The 16,098-nt window shown below is 42.7% G+C and overlaps 1 protein-coding gene across 1 annotated transcript; it reads left to right on the top strand.

Annotated features, from left to right (window-relative positions):
* Window positions 1–639: 639 nt before the first annotated feature.
* On the top strand, window positions 640–8,178 carry LOC121616523 (sterile alpha motif domain-containing protein 9-like). Its single transcript, XM_041951324.1, has 4 exons — window positions 640–767; window positions 2,346–2,407; window positions 2,510–2,570; window positions 2,865–8,178. The coding sequence occupies exons 2-4, from the start codon at window positions 2,382–2,384 to the stop codon at window positions 7,395–7,397; spliced, it is 4,620 nt and encodes a 1,539-aa protein (XP_041807258.1). The 5' UTR covers window positions 640–767; window positions 2,346–2,381; the 3' UTR covers window positions 7,398–8,178.
* Window positions 8,179–16,098: the final 7,920 nt, after the last annotated feature.

Here is a 16,098-nt window from a genome sequence, read left to right as displayed (position 1 = left end):
GGGCAGACATGCAATCGTTGTTAAAATGAACATGTGCCTGTCCCCTCTCAGATCTTGTCCTGCCGCTGATTGGGGGTCTGTTGTTGAGCTGAATTGGATCATGTCAGGAAAAATAAGAGCACATAGGTATAAGACAGCAGGCATTTCCCAGTTTGTAGGCTTAAAGGCCAATAAGCCTGTCACCTGCAGCACAGCAAACCTTAAAAAAAAAATATTAGTGTCTCTCTGATGTGCAGAATGCAGGGAACCTCGTACTATATAAACTGTAACTTTACACTCTCTGGATTTGGACAACTTTGAAGGCTTAATCCTCATATTAGCTTTAGCATCTTTGCTCAGGAATAGCACATTTTGTCACCCACCTCTCACACTGGAATTTGAAAGTGCGCCTGGCGCGCGCAGCTACGGCGCCCTTTGGGTCAGCGTGCAGGTGGGATGACATTCACTGTGACCGCTTCACTGGTTTGGAAATTAAATGAGCAAAGCGGCATTTTGCTTCATGGCAGCCTTTGGAGGGACGTGATGACGCAGATCATCGTGCGTCAGGCAGGAGTCCGGCTGCAGGTACCGTTTCCTGGAACCAATCAGCACGCAGAGAAAGTGCTGCTTGAGTTTCGTTTCTTCTGAACTGGCTTCACAGATAGACTCCCGGTCAGGGAGCAGCTCGGCGCAGATCGAGACCTCGTCTCTGCCAACAAGCGCGCAAAGAGTCTCCACTTCTGTCACATCAACTCTGTGAAGCATCAAACGGCGGATCGTGAGGATGGGTGAGAGCTGCACTTCTTTCTGTGTGTGAACTGTAGGATGAGAACAGGCTGATCAGAGCAGAACGAGATGGTTAACCTTGCGGGTTTTAGATCCCCCAGCTCGTTGATGTCTCTGTGTTGCGCCTGACTTGCAGGGTTTGTGTGATCTCAGTTGGTCTGACGGTCTGATTCCTCTCACAACCGCAGAGTTAAAAAAAAAAAAAAAAAAAAAAGTTTTGTGTATGGAGCAAAGAGTTTAGACTTAAGCTTCTTCCTGGTTTTATTCTAACCACAGCCGGCAGCAGAGAGCACACTGATGAAATCAAGAATTTCTCATCTACCCAAGAATCCATTTCACTGCGTCATTAGGTATGAGACTGGACAGATGAGACAGATACAAGGTTATAATCTATCTATAGATAGAATATATGACCAGATTATACAGGACATTTCCAAAAATGCACTTTGGGGATCAGTGTTGATGTGAAACATTCAGTTATTCATGACTGTAATGTTGCGCTCATCAATGTAGTACATGTAGTACTTGACATGTCATGGACACTAGTGCTGATGCTACTAATACTGTCGGTTATTGACGTGTTGAAGGAGAAAAACACCAAACTGGTTCTTCCACATGTATTAGTAGCAATGATATAATACTGTTTCATTGCTATTTAGGGTTGGTTTTATCAGTTTTATTTCATTTGTTATTCTAGTGAGAGTTAATTTGGGTGAAATATCAGTATTAGTGTTACAGTAGGCCTCTCTCTTGGCGAGACTTGTGATAGCACAGGTGTAACTACCACAGGTATAACTAGTAGCTGCGATGGTTTTGATTCACTGAGGTGCTCCAGGTGTCATGGCAGGTAGAGCTGGGAGAATGTTTTCTTTTGAGGTTTAGTATTTCTGGCCAACACATACGCTGAACATCTCGGTCGTCAATCCAGGAGAAGATATGCAACCTTACCTGAAACCCAGGTGAGCTCTGCCATGACGCACGCTTGGCTTTGTGGTCAGGCCAGCTGAGACACATCGCTCCGGTCTGCTGCTTGTGCCAACAGCCACAGGGCTCAACACTGGCTTCAGTTTCGTTTAGGTTATCAAACTAGTTCAGGGATGAAGCTCATTCAGTCACTGTCCACGAAGGTCTCCACAAAAAGATCACGCCACTCCCTCTCAATTGTCCGACATCTGCCCTCGGGCGGCTCCTATCATGTTAGACACGCCCTGCTGAGACCCACAAACTGGTCAAAATAAAAACTGTGACCAAGCCAGCATAATCAGCAGCAAATGTCTTGGTTCACTTTGTCAACAGAATATTGCCAGAAGTCAAAAAGTTCACCACTACAGAGGTCTGAAGTACTTTGCTGTGTTTTTAATCCTTTTTAATGCAGAGCGACAGCTTGGGTTGGTTGTGTGTTTCATATACTGTTTGATATTGTGTGTTATTACTGTGTTACTGCTGCACAACCACTTGCCCCTCTGGGCACAAATAATTTATTTGACTTGACAAAGTCTTGAGGTTCAATACCAAGTCATGAATCAGATCAAGCATTTGTTTATACATGAACATATTCATATTTATACTTTGTCTCGCAGCATTAGCCGTCAGGATGAGTGAAAAGTGAGAGACCTATGATGGATGACCAGGAAAATTTAAGGTAAAGCTGAAATCTGTGGCATTTTGTGTTTCATGTGCTTGCAGTACAGTGTCTGGTCCTCTGTTCTGATTTGCTCTTTTTAAATCCTGCTTGTAATTTTAGTGATCCCTACATTTGTGAAGAAGGAACCAACGCTGTTATGGCAGCTGAAGGCGAAGTCAAGGTAAATAGCTGTTGAAATTCTCAACATTTTAGGGCAAGATGCTCCTTTTCAATGCATTAAACTGCCAGCTATAGGTGTTACACTAGATTCAAATGCACCTTAATATATATATTTAAAGATAAAGACAGTTATCAAGCAAACACAACTTTGCAAAATGTGTTCACTTCATATGTATTAAACTACCTCAAATCTTACTACACCTAATACTTCAACACTAAATATCATCAACAAATAATTGCATGTGCAGTAATTTGAGTTGAAAATGGGGAAAAATAACAGCACTTCTTATTTTAGAGTCAGGAGGAGGATCTGCCACCTGACATCAATGACTGGAGTAAACATCAAGTGAGAGACTGGGCTCTCAAGTTGCCTGATGTGGACAACAGAGTTGCAGAAATACTGTTTCAGCAGGACATTAGAGGGCGCAGTCTTTTGCTTTTAAATACAACAGACTTAAACCAGATGGGTGTGACTTTTGGACCAGCAAAACTTATCATTCATGCCAGAGATGAGGAAGTGAAATTAAAAAAAGAGGAACCAACAAGCTCTTCAAATCAGCCTGGAGATCCACGCAAGCCTTATCCATTTTGTAGGTACCATGACACGTATAGATACATGGAGGGCAGCATTCTTGATATTATAGAATCAGGTGCCTCTGACTTAATTGAACCGTGCCACGAGTATAAAGGTTTCACCAATACAACCAATGAGACAAAAATGGGCAAGTTCACTGCTGAGGTTATTAGCTTTGCAGCTGCCTGCATGAATAGTCGCACCAATGGCACCATACATTTTGGAATTGGGGACGAGCCAAACTTCGTCCATGGTGAAGTGTTGGGAGTGGTTGTTGAGGACAGAGAGGCTTATGCAAAGCAACTCAAATCTGCCATTGATGGTTATTTTGAGCATAAACACAAACAGACTGCTCAAAAGTGCATCAGACCCCCTCGATTTGTTGCCATTCTCAATAAGAACACAACATCATCTGGCAAATGTGTGATAGAAGTGGACATAGTTCCCGACTCTACGGTCTGTCAAGAAAACATCTACCACACTTTCAGTGTGGACACAAGTAAAGCCAAGAAAAAAGCCAAAGGTAAAGAAACTGTCCAAACTGAAACACAACCACTGAAACAATTCTTTGTCCGGGATGGTGGCAGCAGCAGGGATCTCCTCTTGCCAACCACGTTTGCCAAACCTATGCAAGAGTACAACCAGTTTGTCGACAGTATGGCACAGTTATCACAACGTCGAAAACAAGCAGAGGAGAAGCACCTCAACGTAATCAAAAACAGTACTCAAGGCTCCAGATTAAGTCAGATGATAACTGGTGGTTCCCTCTCTTTAGATAAGTCACACTTTGAGCGGTACGTGATCGTAACTAACAGATCAGATGCAATCCAGTTTGACTCACTAGGATTTCTTGTGGAACTTAACCCAACAGCTGTTTTAGACTTTGATCCAGAATCGGCTAAACATGGATTAGAGAGTCACTTCGAACAGCAGAGTGCAGTAAGTGTCCATTTACCGGCACAGTATAAAATCACAGAAGCAGTTGAGGACATTGCAAACAAGTTGAAGTTAACTCGAAACACCAGCTGGATATTCTGCAATGGAGGTATTGAGACTGAGGCACCTTCAGACGTAGACCAGTGGTTGATGGAGAAGGGAGCTTCCGTTCGAGATGTGATTTCCTTCTTGTGTCGGAAAGATGTTCTTCCAACCAAGAGATTCCTTGTCATTTTCTTACTTTTGTCACCAGTGAGTGAGAAGATGGACCCTCTTGTTGAGACTTTCAGTACATTCTTGCAGGAGCTCAAAGGCACCGAGCAAATCCTTTGTATATGCGACAATAAAAATGCATTCAACTCCTGGAAAGACCTAATCCATGCTCGGTGCAGAATCGACATTGCCCAGAGATGCATATATGAGCTTACTTTTGCTGAAGTCAATGGCACTATTCTTAGTCTTTTGTCAAAAAACCGTAGATCCAGTCGTTTCCTACCCTGTCATGGAAGTGGCCAAGTCCTTCTAGAAAAGAAAGTGGAGCGTAGCCTGAACACCTTAGAGATCCTGTGCGTGAACCAGTGTGAAGGAGGACATGAGGACAAAATCAGCATAGAGGAGAACTTCTACAAAGGAGGAAAAGTGTCGTGGTGGAATTTCTATTTCTCAGAGCAGCCTGGATCCACACCGTTTATCAAACGAGACAAGTTTGACTTCATCATGAACACAGTCATACCAGATTTGTGCTTCCTAAGAAAAGCCTGCGTGTTGTTCAACCTCATGCATGTACCTGGATGCGGTGGGTCAACGTTGGCCATGCATACTTTGTGGGCTCTCCGGGACAGATTTCGCTGTGCTGTCCTCAGAGACAGCAAGGCTGACTTCGCTGAAGTAGCTGATCAAGTGGTCAAACTGCTAATGTATCAACAGGACGAGTCAGTACAACGGGCCCCTGTCTTGCTGATGATAGATGACTTTGATGACAAGGAAAAAGTGTTTGACTTGCAGCAGTTCATTGAAAAAGAATGTGAGAAAAGACACATTCAGTCTAACTCTGCACAGGTCATTCTCCTGAACTGTATGATGTCAGAGTTGCCTGAACAGACTGAGGCTGAAGACACAGTATTCATTGGAAACAACCTCTCTGACAAGGAGCAGAAACTGTTCGAGGAAAAACTTGTTGAAATCGAGAAAACACACAAGAATGCTCAAAAAACGTTCTATGGATTCATGATCATGAAGAAGAACTTTTTGCCGGAGTACGTACAGGGTGTGTCCCGCAAGACCCTGAAGAGCTTCAACATCAATCAGAAAGAGGCACAGCTCCTGGCAGTTTTAGTTCTGTTGCATGTATACTGCAAGGGGGGCTCTCTGTCCGTCTCTCTGTGTGAGGAATTTCTTGGTCTTCAACCAAAGCCATTTTGTGGAACCATCAAAGTCGAAGACGGGTTTGGGAAATTTTCCACTTTAATTGCCAGCTGCTCAGTTGAGGGTAAGGTTGTATTCAAAGCTGTGAAAATTATCCATTCAAGTATCGCAAGGCACTGTTTGCAGGAACTTACAACAACACACAATGTGAGCAAAGCTGAACTTGCCGATCTTCTGCTGACCACAAACAACCTTTATGAGAGCACACAAGGCAAGGACAAACTCCTGCAGGATGTTCACCACATTTTGGTGAAGAGATATCATTCAGTGGAGGAAGAATCTCAGTTCTCTCCACTCATTCAACACATTGCAACTGAAACCCCAGGCCTGGAAGAGATGGTACTAAAAAATGCATCCAAAAGATTTGAGAAAGATGCCGTTGTCTCTCAGTTACTAGCCAGGTACTATTACCTGAAAAAGAGGGATTTCTCAGAGGCTAAATTTTGGGCAAAGAGAGCAAGAGATTTTTCCAAAGACAGCTCATATATTGCAGACACATCAGCACAAGTTATCAAGCACGAGCTTAAAAATGTCATTGCGAATTGCAAGGGAGACCTTGTTGGTCATGATGATTTAAAGACGTTTCTCAAAATGGCTCAGTCAGCAGTTGATGCATTCAAGGAAACACAGACTCTTGCAAAGAAGGAGTCAGCTCAGCGATTACAAATCAAGACAGACAACTGTCCTTTCAATACATCAGGGTGCCTGGGAGAAATTCAGGTTGGAGTACTGGTCATTGACATGCTGGCAAAGACCCCCGTCTTTTCTTCAGACAACGTCCGCCATGACTTAATGAGTGACGTTCTCTCTGACAATGTTAAACTCGAGGAAGTAGAGAGATGTGATCAAAGGAGAAACAAACACAGACCCTACTACATCATTCTCAGAGAGTTTGAGGATTTACTGTACAACCTCAAATGTGAGATGAAGGCAAACATTGACTTCCTTGACAATTTTTTTGTCAACTTGGGCTCCAGATTTGGAATGAAAGACAGTCGTGAGCAAGTAGCTCAAAATGAGCTTTTCAGGTGTTTTGGCGTGTATGCAAAGCTTTTCTGCAAGACAGATTCTGCATCTCTTTTGAAGAATAAAACCATGCAAAAAAAGCTGAAGCTAATCCAGGTGAGACAATACCTGGAGATGCAAAAAGCTGATACCTATTTCGGGATTCTGAATTTTCTCTCAAATGACATCTCACCTGAAAAATTGGATAAGATTGCAAGACAGTACGCATCTTGTCTTGTACGTGAATATGGTCATGACATGACGGTGAAGGAGAGAATCAACTTCCTGTACCTCAATGTTGTGTTGAGTCGTATCAAACTGGAATCACCACACATTCTGCCATACCAGAAACTAATTAATTACCTTTGCCAAATCCTGTGTGAGCCAGTACGTTTAAGTGACAGTTTGCCACTGCACTTCATTGCAGTTGTGCTGTTGTGGCCACAGCCAAACCAGCCCAGTCAAGAAAGTAAAGGTCTGGTGAGGTACATCTCACAGATGAGGACCTCTTATTACTCAGAGATGAATGAGGTGTGCAATGGCAAGAGGCCCGTTGTCCATTTCTTCCTAGGGAAGAAGCAGGGCTACGATCGACTGGTGCACCTCAGGGCAATCAAAAGGTGCATGGTGGTGACTGACCAGGAGCAGTTTTCCTCCATGTGGGAAAATGGCAAAATATGGAAAGAGAAGAAGGTGGAGGAGCTCCTCTGTAGGGTCACTGGTGAGGTGAAGCACAACTTGATACTGGCAGATACTTGTATCCCAGATCTGAAGGTCGAAGTCACTCCAGTGTTTCGAAGCGAGCTTAGTGGCCGTGCCTACGGGTCGAAAGTGTCGTTCTTCATGGGTTTCTCAATGAAAGGCCCTGTTGCTCTTGACATTCGCTAAGCTCTGAAAGCAGCCTGCTCCAGATCGTTGTATTTTCAGCCAATCGTTGTGGATCCATCTGTTTTATACACCCTTGTATACTTTGAAAAGGAATTGAGTTGCTTGTAATGAATTATGATGCTACTGTATTTTACATTTTTGCCTGTATCCATGGCTCTGGACATTACAGCATTGATACTATTTCTTTGGAAAGGAAAATATTTGTCAATTATAACCTCTTAAAGTGTTTTATTAAAATGTGTCCTATAGTTCACAATATGTTGTATGTATAAGTCATTATAATGAAACTGAAATGTGTTTTTTTCCATAATGAAATAATCTGACATTTGAATTGTTCTGCATTAACTAAAATTTAATAACATTCCACGAAATGAAATAATCTGCATCATACATTTTCCAATACATTTACGTACTTTAACAACTGTGTAAGAATTTGCAATATTTTACATTTAGTATCTTTGATCCTGCATTTTCCATTATTGATGCAGCAAATGTATTTCTAAAGAAGTTTGAATGATGTTTTACTGACTTTACTGACTCTCGTATTTAACAGTCACTTATTTTTTTTATATTGAATATTGAATTGTTGATTTTTGTTTTTACTTTTTTTTTTAAACTATTTTAACTACTGATCCAGATTCTGTGTTACTGCTAAATGTTTTGTACTTTTGCTATTACATTACTTAAATGATTTTGTTCAGGTTTTTTTGCATTCCATGAAAAACAAGCATCGCCACTGAGTTTTGTAATACCTTTCCAATAAAGATGTAATGTTTCCATGTAAGAATGTGTTTAAAATTTACTGTTTAGCTGTCACTGTCCAGCCCAACACTTAAGAAACACATCGCTATCCTAAAATTGAGTCGTTATAAGGATACACACATTAAACACATAGGTGTTTGCCTTAAGTACATTTCAGTACTTCAGTATGAAGTTGCATAGCCCATTTCAGGATGCCCTTACCTGTATGACACACTGGAGGGCGCCACAAACTCAGAAATAGTAAAACCCTTGGGTTGTGCAATTTAGGCTGTTAATACACATAATATGACTTAAGAGATACAACATAAAGTTCCTTTGTGCTCCAGTGTCCAAAATCAAAAACAAGACAATGATAGTTCAATACATTTCAGAAACATCTTGTAAAAACAAACCTCAATTCAATTTGGATTTTATGCCACTGGACACAAATCTTGAATGAATGAATGAATAAATGAACCACTGCATTAAAAGTGAACAGCAGCATATTTAAATACACGGCACATGACGACCATAATGTGAGAATTAAAGTTTGATGCCCTGCAAACATGGCTGAGATGCAAAAAGCAGTCCAGAGGTTGCCAATACATTTCATGATCTACCCATATACTGTGCATGATAACTATATACAGATGGTTGTAAGTGAACTTGAGGGTGGAGGAGGACGGCGGGTGATAGACAGTTGCAGGGTCACCAAACAGAAGAGCTCCCACCTCCCTGGATGATGGGCAGGCTGACTCGTGTCATCTGAGGTTTGAATAGTCAACAAGGCAATGCTGCCCCCTTTTTCTGCCTCTCACTTTCTGTTGCACATAGACTTGCACAGTAAAGCTCCTGTGGGGGTGCTGCAGATGCTGTGTTGCCATGTGGGTCACGATGATGAGGGAGGTGTGGATCCTCTTACTGAATATGTATGTTGCTTTCTGGCCTGTCTGAGCGCAGGTTGTCAGCCTCGGGAGACCTTCCACGTCCGTGTCGCGCTGATGTCAAAGCAGCAGATGGCTCAACAAGTGACGAACATCTGTAAAAGATTCTATGTCTAAATTTGAGGACAGACAGCATATAGACACAAAAAGTCAAACATCTGTTCAGTTGTAATATCTTTGCCTTTAAGTGAAACAAAATCGCACAAATGCCATGATCATACAGCACAGGGCAGCATTTTATGACAATCCAGACATGTTTAGAGCATCTGCAAGCATAGTTATCTCAGATATTCACAAAGTTACCCCAAATATCTCCATGCCGTTTCATCTGTGGAGGCCTTGACGAGCCTCAGTTTGGTGGGTTTATGTCGATAACAGTTACTTTGGTCATTGGTGTGAGTGATTTCCTCCAGTGTCATTTAAGATGGACTGAGTCAGATGTTAGCCCTAAATATACGTGGCACTGCAACACATGGCTGAAAGCAATCTTCAGAGGGTCATCTTCAGGGGGTCAAAGGTCATGCAAGTGATTAGCATGTCCCACCTTTAGCATATTGTAGTGAAAGGGAGCCGGGGACACCAAACATAGGTCTAGATTCAGGAGAAGACAGGGATACATGGATGACCACCTGAAATGCATACAAATATTCTGAATTGTTATTGTTAAACATACTTGAGGATCAATAAGGTCCAAGCGACTGAGTGAGACGTTATGCGTCTGCTCATCCCTGTCAGAGAACTGGGCTGCATCTTCTTGATATACAGGCCGGGAAGCGGAAGCAAGCATGTTAATGTGATCCTGCTGTGTCTCTCCAAAAGGCACATTTTCATTTCAGAACATGTTAAAGAAAAAAGATAAAGGTTTGTGAATGAATCCAGTCAGTTTACAAATTACAGTAACAGTGGAACAGGTGTATTTTGAACCTTATACAGACTTTAATTTCAGACTGGGCAGAGACAGCTAAGATACAACTCTGTGCAACGTCTAGTTTCAATGAGAAGTCTCTCAGTATATATAGACTCTGCAGGGCGTCCAGTGAGAACACAAATATCACTCAGTTCAGTCTTTCTAGGCAGATTCAAAATCTCCTGAAATGTTTGGTGAAGCCAAACAATCAAACCAGGAAGTGCAGGGTGAGACTCGTGGTCGGAGACAGAAGACTGATGTGTTTCCTGGGGAACAGAAGAGCAGACATGATCAAAAATGCTGGAGAGTCTTGCATGCAGGCAAAGAACAACATGGCCCAGACTGCATGTGGGAGAGCAGCTTAAATACTGGACTGATCGGAAATGAGGAGCAGGTGAGTGGACAGGTGGGTGTGGCTGGCAGGGGGTGTGAGAGTGGAAAGTACTGGCTGGGCAGGTGAACAGATGAATGGAATGGCAGCAGGTGAGAAACTGAGGGCTCTGTGACAAACAGTTTGTCAGACTCTCGATGGACAGTTAAAGAAAAAGGATCAAAATCGATGTAGCAGAAGAGGCGACATCGTCTCGACCATCACAGAGGTGAGGCAGCGGGCTGCAGACGTCTGGTAAGCTCTCTTCTTTGCCGCATTCATGGTCATGTTTCCAAAAATACTCTCTAGCACACCAAATGTGTATTAATCCACCACTGGAAATAGTCCCCAGCAAATGCACTGTTTCCTGCTGTTTGAGTAATGTTTGGTAAAAACTACGGCGTCCAGATGTTTTTGGGAATGACTGAGCCTCTTTTGAAATGAAACAATACATTTGTAAGCTGTTTTTAAACCTGCAATAATACATTTTGGCCTCTTGGGGGCAGTGTATGATTCTACAAGCACAACACTGACATATTATCACTTTCTTGGTGCACATGGTCTAGAAAATTGCTTATTTATACGTCCATCAGACACGGAGCAGCATGGAATTTGTCTCAGTAGTTTGCTAAAAAAAGTCTTTTTTAAAGGTTTTCTTCAGCTTTAGGAACAAATGGACGAGGAGCTAAGCCCCACAGACAGGTTGGGGAAGCTGAAAAAACTGAGAGACGGGCTAACTGCTGGTTTTGGTTATTTAATGGGATTTGCTGACAGGAGCAAAAGTTATATATTTCCAGGCTTTTTCTCAGATGAGTGGATGATCACATGGCCACCACTTATTTATACTGCAGCTGATTTTCATGTCATGGTATTAATCATAAAACAGCACATCCTATCCTGAACATGTGACATGTGGCCTATTTGTTCCATCTTTACAGTGATGACAAACCCCACACTACTGTCTGCCTGATATTCATTTTGCACATGTACTTTCAGAAAGTGAACTGAGCTTGGGAGAACATTCTGTTGAGATATCTGCAGTTGTTGTACTACTACTTGTAGTCTTTACATGAACTCAGTAGAAAATGTGGCCTGTGTGTGTGTGTGTGTGTGTCAGAGTGGTTTTGACACATTACTTCCTCCCCTGTAGAGAGCGTATCAGAGCTGTGAAACACTGATCTCAGCTCACAGTCAGCCTGACTAAGCCCTTTGTTGCAGCTCAGAAATAAAAATTGTCTTCACTGTCTCGCTCTGTCTTTGGCAGCCTGATGAAGTTCGTATTTTTGACGAACTGAGAAGCATGTGTGTTCCCTCAGTGGTCAGCGGGGATGAAAGCGATCCTGATCATCTTGCGCCCTTCTGCCATAAAATGCAGCTGTCCACCCTACATTAACACATCTGTGAGAAGCTGAGCCGGCTGAAAATTGGAAGAAAAACTCCTGGTCAGCTATGCCATCAGAGATTTTGTCCTCGCAAATGTTGTTCCCGCTGCAATAATGCATCCATTCATAATGCATGAATGGATGCATCGCAATGCTGTGATTTGAACTCAGTTTAGAGGATCGGAATAAACATTTATACGAGTCGTTGGTATAAATTCATGTCAGAATGAATGCCACAGATTGCACCGTCACACTTGCTTCTATGACTAATATTTTCAGCTAATCAAAGGTTTAATATTTGGACTTGTGGGACAGTTTCCCACAACCCCCTGAGCAGTGGTTCTCATTGAGCCCAAAATACACGACCCTGTTGACCCTCCTCCCAAAAGTCCACTACCACCCAACCCAACCTTCCAGCTCTGTCTGCTGGCTTTGAATTATAACCTTTGCACACTGGCGGGAGCACAATGTGACGATTGTGATTGTATTTTAATTCTGATGGCAAGTGAAAAAAGATAGCTTCCTCTGAGAATGGGCTAGATTTATGGGCCCTGTCCTGGCCGCCGGCCCCACATCCTCTCTGATCTGCTCTTACTCCGACGACCCCTCGACCCTGGGGGGTCATTAGAGAGCCCCCGAATGGTCCGGTTGGCTGCCAGCCCATCTCACACTGCTTGTTTTCCAATCAAATCACTATATTTAACGGGGACACGAGCCCAGGGCCAAGTCCAAACAGACATCTGTTTGAAATTGTTCCTCGCAATTATTTCACACAGAAGTTCTCCCTCTACACCCCCGTCCGCACTGCTCGCCCCACTTTGGTCTTTTGTTTGTTGTTGTTTGTTTTCAGCAAATCCTCCCCCTCTGGATTGCTAATGGACAGAACTGAGAGGGGGAAGTGGGGGGTTTTGGGGTTGGGAAGTGTGGTGGTGGCGAGGGTCTGGCTCCTGGAACCGCTGTCACAGAGATACGCAGCCAGAGGAGAGTAGAAAACCAGCGAGGGCTTTTTGATTTAGCACAAAGCAGGTTTTTCACTGTGAACACAGGGAACAGCTTTTACAATCAGGGGCCCTGTACTGCTGCCAGCTCACATGACGTCTCCATCAACACTGTCCGTCAGGGGCTTTCATGCCCTGCTGGCAGCGTGGACTTGCAAACAAAGCCAATCTGATGGAGGAAAATGCTCTTATTATCATGATTACTGGTTAAGTGTGCTTTACTTTGTGGAGATGAATAAGAAGAATGCAAACTCCAAGCGTTTTTTTTTATGTTGTTACTGCAGGGAACTCATGTCTGGCGCACTGTGCATAATCAGTTGAATTGCTCCTGAAATTACATAAGATTTTCTAAAAAATCGTGTCCTTACAAAGCTATTGTGTGTTGTGTTTATATAACCCTCATGACATTCTTATGCATTTATCATCCTCATTAAACCCCTGTCCATTTTTTAGCCTGGATAAATGGCGTAGGACCAAAAAGCCTTCCCTCCTTTGAGACTTTGTTCAAACAGTGGACTTGGAGAAAGGTCAGAGCGAGATCTTCCTGTCATCCACTCATAAAGCTGCTTTGCGGCTGTAGAACAAGCTGAGGCCACATTTAGTGTTTAAAAGGACCAAGAATCTACGGCCATGCAAGCAACTCTGTGAGGATGTACAATGCTAATGTTTAGCAGGTTTAGCAGGTTTTAATGTTCACCATGTTAACCATCCTTTTATTTGGCGTGCTAGCATGCTAACATTTGCTAATTGTCACAAAAATGCAAAAAAGAGCTAAGGGTGATTTTATATATCTGATATTTTTTGTTGGTTTTGCAAGGATTTGGTTAGAATCAAATTATGGGACACATTTTGGCATGTTGATGAGAAGTTAATAAATCCCTAAAGTTATTGCAATTCATCCTGGGGGAGACATGAAGGTCTGCACAGAATTTTATGGCAATCCATCCAATAGTTGTTGAAACATTTCACTCAAAACCAAAACTATCACGATAGAAGAGCCAGAGGATCAACAGAGTCAGTAAATTCATCCTCTGTGATGAATGCCTGTACAGAGTTTCATGGCAATTCATGTAATAGTTGAGATATTTCAGTCTGGAACCAAGTGGTGGTCTGAAGAGAGTCCAACAGACAAACATCGGCATCCATAAACTTCTTACATGACTAAAACAGATAAGGCTCTCAGTTCAGCTTAAAAATGGCAGCTGACCTGCGTTAAAGCAGCCTGCTGCTGCCCCCTGCAGGCAATGGCTTCAAAGTCTGACTCTTCATTTTTAACAAAAGTAGAAGCTTCTTTCTGCCTCGCAAGATGTGAAAAGTCACACATGTGTTAACAAAATAGCAAAACAAAGGTAGTGAGGTCAGGGTGGTAGGTCAAGTGATGAGAGACAGGACAGGGGCACCTCAGAGACCAATCAGATTTCAGCTGAGGCCAACACCCCTGGATCCGCCCACAGGAAGAGCCACCATGGAGAAAATGTTGTATGGTTGTTCAGGAAAAATGGATAAACTGTTTGGTGGAGAATTTGGTGCTCACTGAGTTTCACGAGTTTCCTCTGTGGCCCTCAATCATACGCCGGCTCCTGAAATTGGCACTCGAGAAGTCCTGGTCTAGACAGTCAGGTGAGCCTACCTCAGGACCAAAATTAGTTATTGGGACCAGAACTGTCATATAGAAAACACTGGAATGACTGGTTTCCTGGATATACAATGTTTATGTAAAGGTGGAGGGGTGTGGATTTACCATAACCAGACAACTAAATGCTTTTGCACAAGTGATTCACGCTGAGATCACTGTTCTCTGATCCACATTCAGGTCTATCAAGGGTGGTGGTTCTATGAGGTATGTTGGGTTGTTGAGCATTTAGCAGGAGTATCCCGATGCTCTTAGCCACCCCCACCCGTGTAGCCGGAGATTAGATGTGTGATAATGCATTGTCACCTAAAATGGGACGTTTTGACACTTTGGAGTGCTAAAAGCAGCGAGGACTTTAGCACCGTACCTGAGTTACACTAAAAGCCGAGTGGTGAGTGGCTTTGCTCCGGTCATTTGGGAAAGATGCAACTAAGGACAGAATACATGTGTGATACTCGTCTATGGAGGATCAGGCCTTACATTAGGCTTTCTTGTTTTAATGAGTGAATATTTTGATGTGCAAAGAGACAGCGGTGTTTTGTATCAGCTGCATAACCACACACACACACAGTATCAGCAGGATAGCCATGGTTGTACAGGTGGTTGACAAAATAATGTTCCCATGTTGTATTTTAGCTGAACATGGAAAAATTCCAAATTAGCAGCAGAAAGGTGTCTAATTATTATGCATTATCAAACAATTCCTCGCATTTTTAACCCAATCACAGCACCAGATTGTTTTGTTAGAAGTTAAACAAAAATGAATTTTTAAATTTACTGGCACATGATATGTATGTATAGCTGATTAAGTGTTGCACTACATACGACTCCTCACACAAATAAGCTAAAATAAATCATTTTAGACTGAGAATAATTGTGAGCATTGTTTAACTTAAGTTTGGCATGCGTGCATGTGTGCTTGTCTGTGTGCGTATGTGCGTGTCGTCCCACACCCGTACGACCACACTAGTGTGATTGCAGGTTTTATTTTTCTTGGCAACCCATGTCCCGGTGCATGCCATACAGTTTGAAATGTTCAGATTGGCTGTGTTTGTGCTGCCGTTCCAGGCAGCCGCTGGTTTCCATTCATTTTCAAACAGCATGAAAGTCAGTTAGCAGGTTCTTGAAACTTACTCAACTTGTGCAATCCGTCACAGTGACCATCAGGTTTGCGTTCATGCATTCACAGTTGTCAGTGTTAAAATTAATGATGCCGCGAGTGAAGATCTGAAAAGGTTGAACTAAATTACTTCACAGCCTGATCAAACACATTAGTGCTCTGTCAGTTTTATTTTGTGGCTCTCATGTGAAATACTTTACTCATTACTTACTTAATTTCTTGCAGTGGTGACAGTGAAGGGAGAGACACCGTCAGCAGTACCAGAGAGCATCACACTACAGCAGGAAGCATCAGGTGAGTCCACAGTTTGATTTTTGCATTCGTGGTAAAGCTTTGCTGTATCCATCGGGCACATGATGCCAGAGATGCACACACACATTGCATCCAATAAGCACACAGATGCTTACAGATGTGCTTTTCATAACCTGTGTGTGTGTGTGTTTTGCAATTTTATGGCTACAGGATTGTAAAACGGTGTATGATTATGTGGTCTTGTTGTAGTGATTATCAGCTGAGACATGTTCAAGGCGCATGAGGTGATGATGCACATTTAAAATGCTGCAAGGGCAGATCGCAGTGGGACTGATGTTCAGCTTTGTCGTTGAC

This window comes from Chelmon rostratus, chromosome 13, assembly GCF_017976325.1.
Source record: "Chelmon rostratus isolate fCheRos1 chromosome 13, fCheRos1.pri, whole genome shotgun sequence".
Classification (NCBI taxonomy): Eukaryota; Metazoa; Chordata; class Actinopteri; order Chaetodontiformes; family Chaetodontidae; genus Chelmon; species Chelmon rostratus.
Note: the sequence above shows the minus strand (reverse complement) of the source record. Positions and strands in the feature narration are given on the sequence as shown.

Coding starts and splice junctions, on each gene's coding strand:
- LOC121616523 (XM_041951324.1), top strand. CDS start 2,382: ATGATGGATGACCAGGAAAATTTAAG. Junction 2,408..2,509: donor GATGACCAGGAAAATTTAAG/GTAAAGCTGAAA, acceptor TTGTAATTTTAG/TGATCCCTACATTTGTGAAG. Junction 2,571..2,864: donor CAGCTGAAGGCGAAGTCAAG/GTAAATAGCTGT, acceptor TTCTTATTTTAG/AGTCAGGAGGAGGATCTGCC.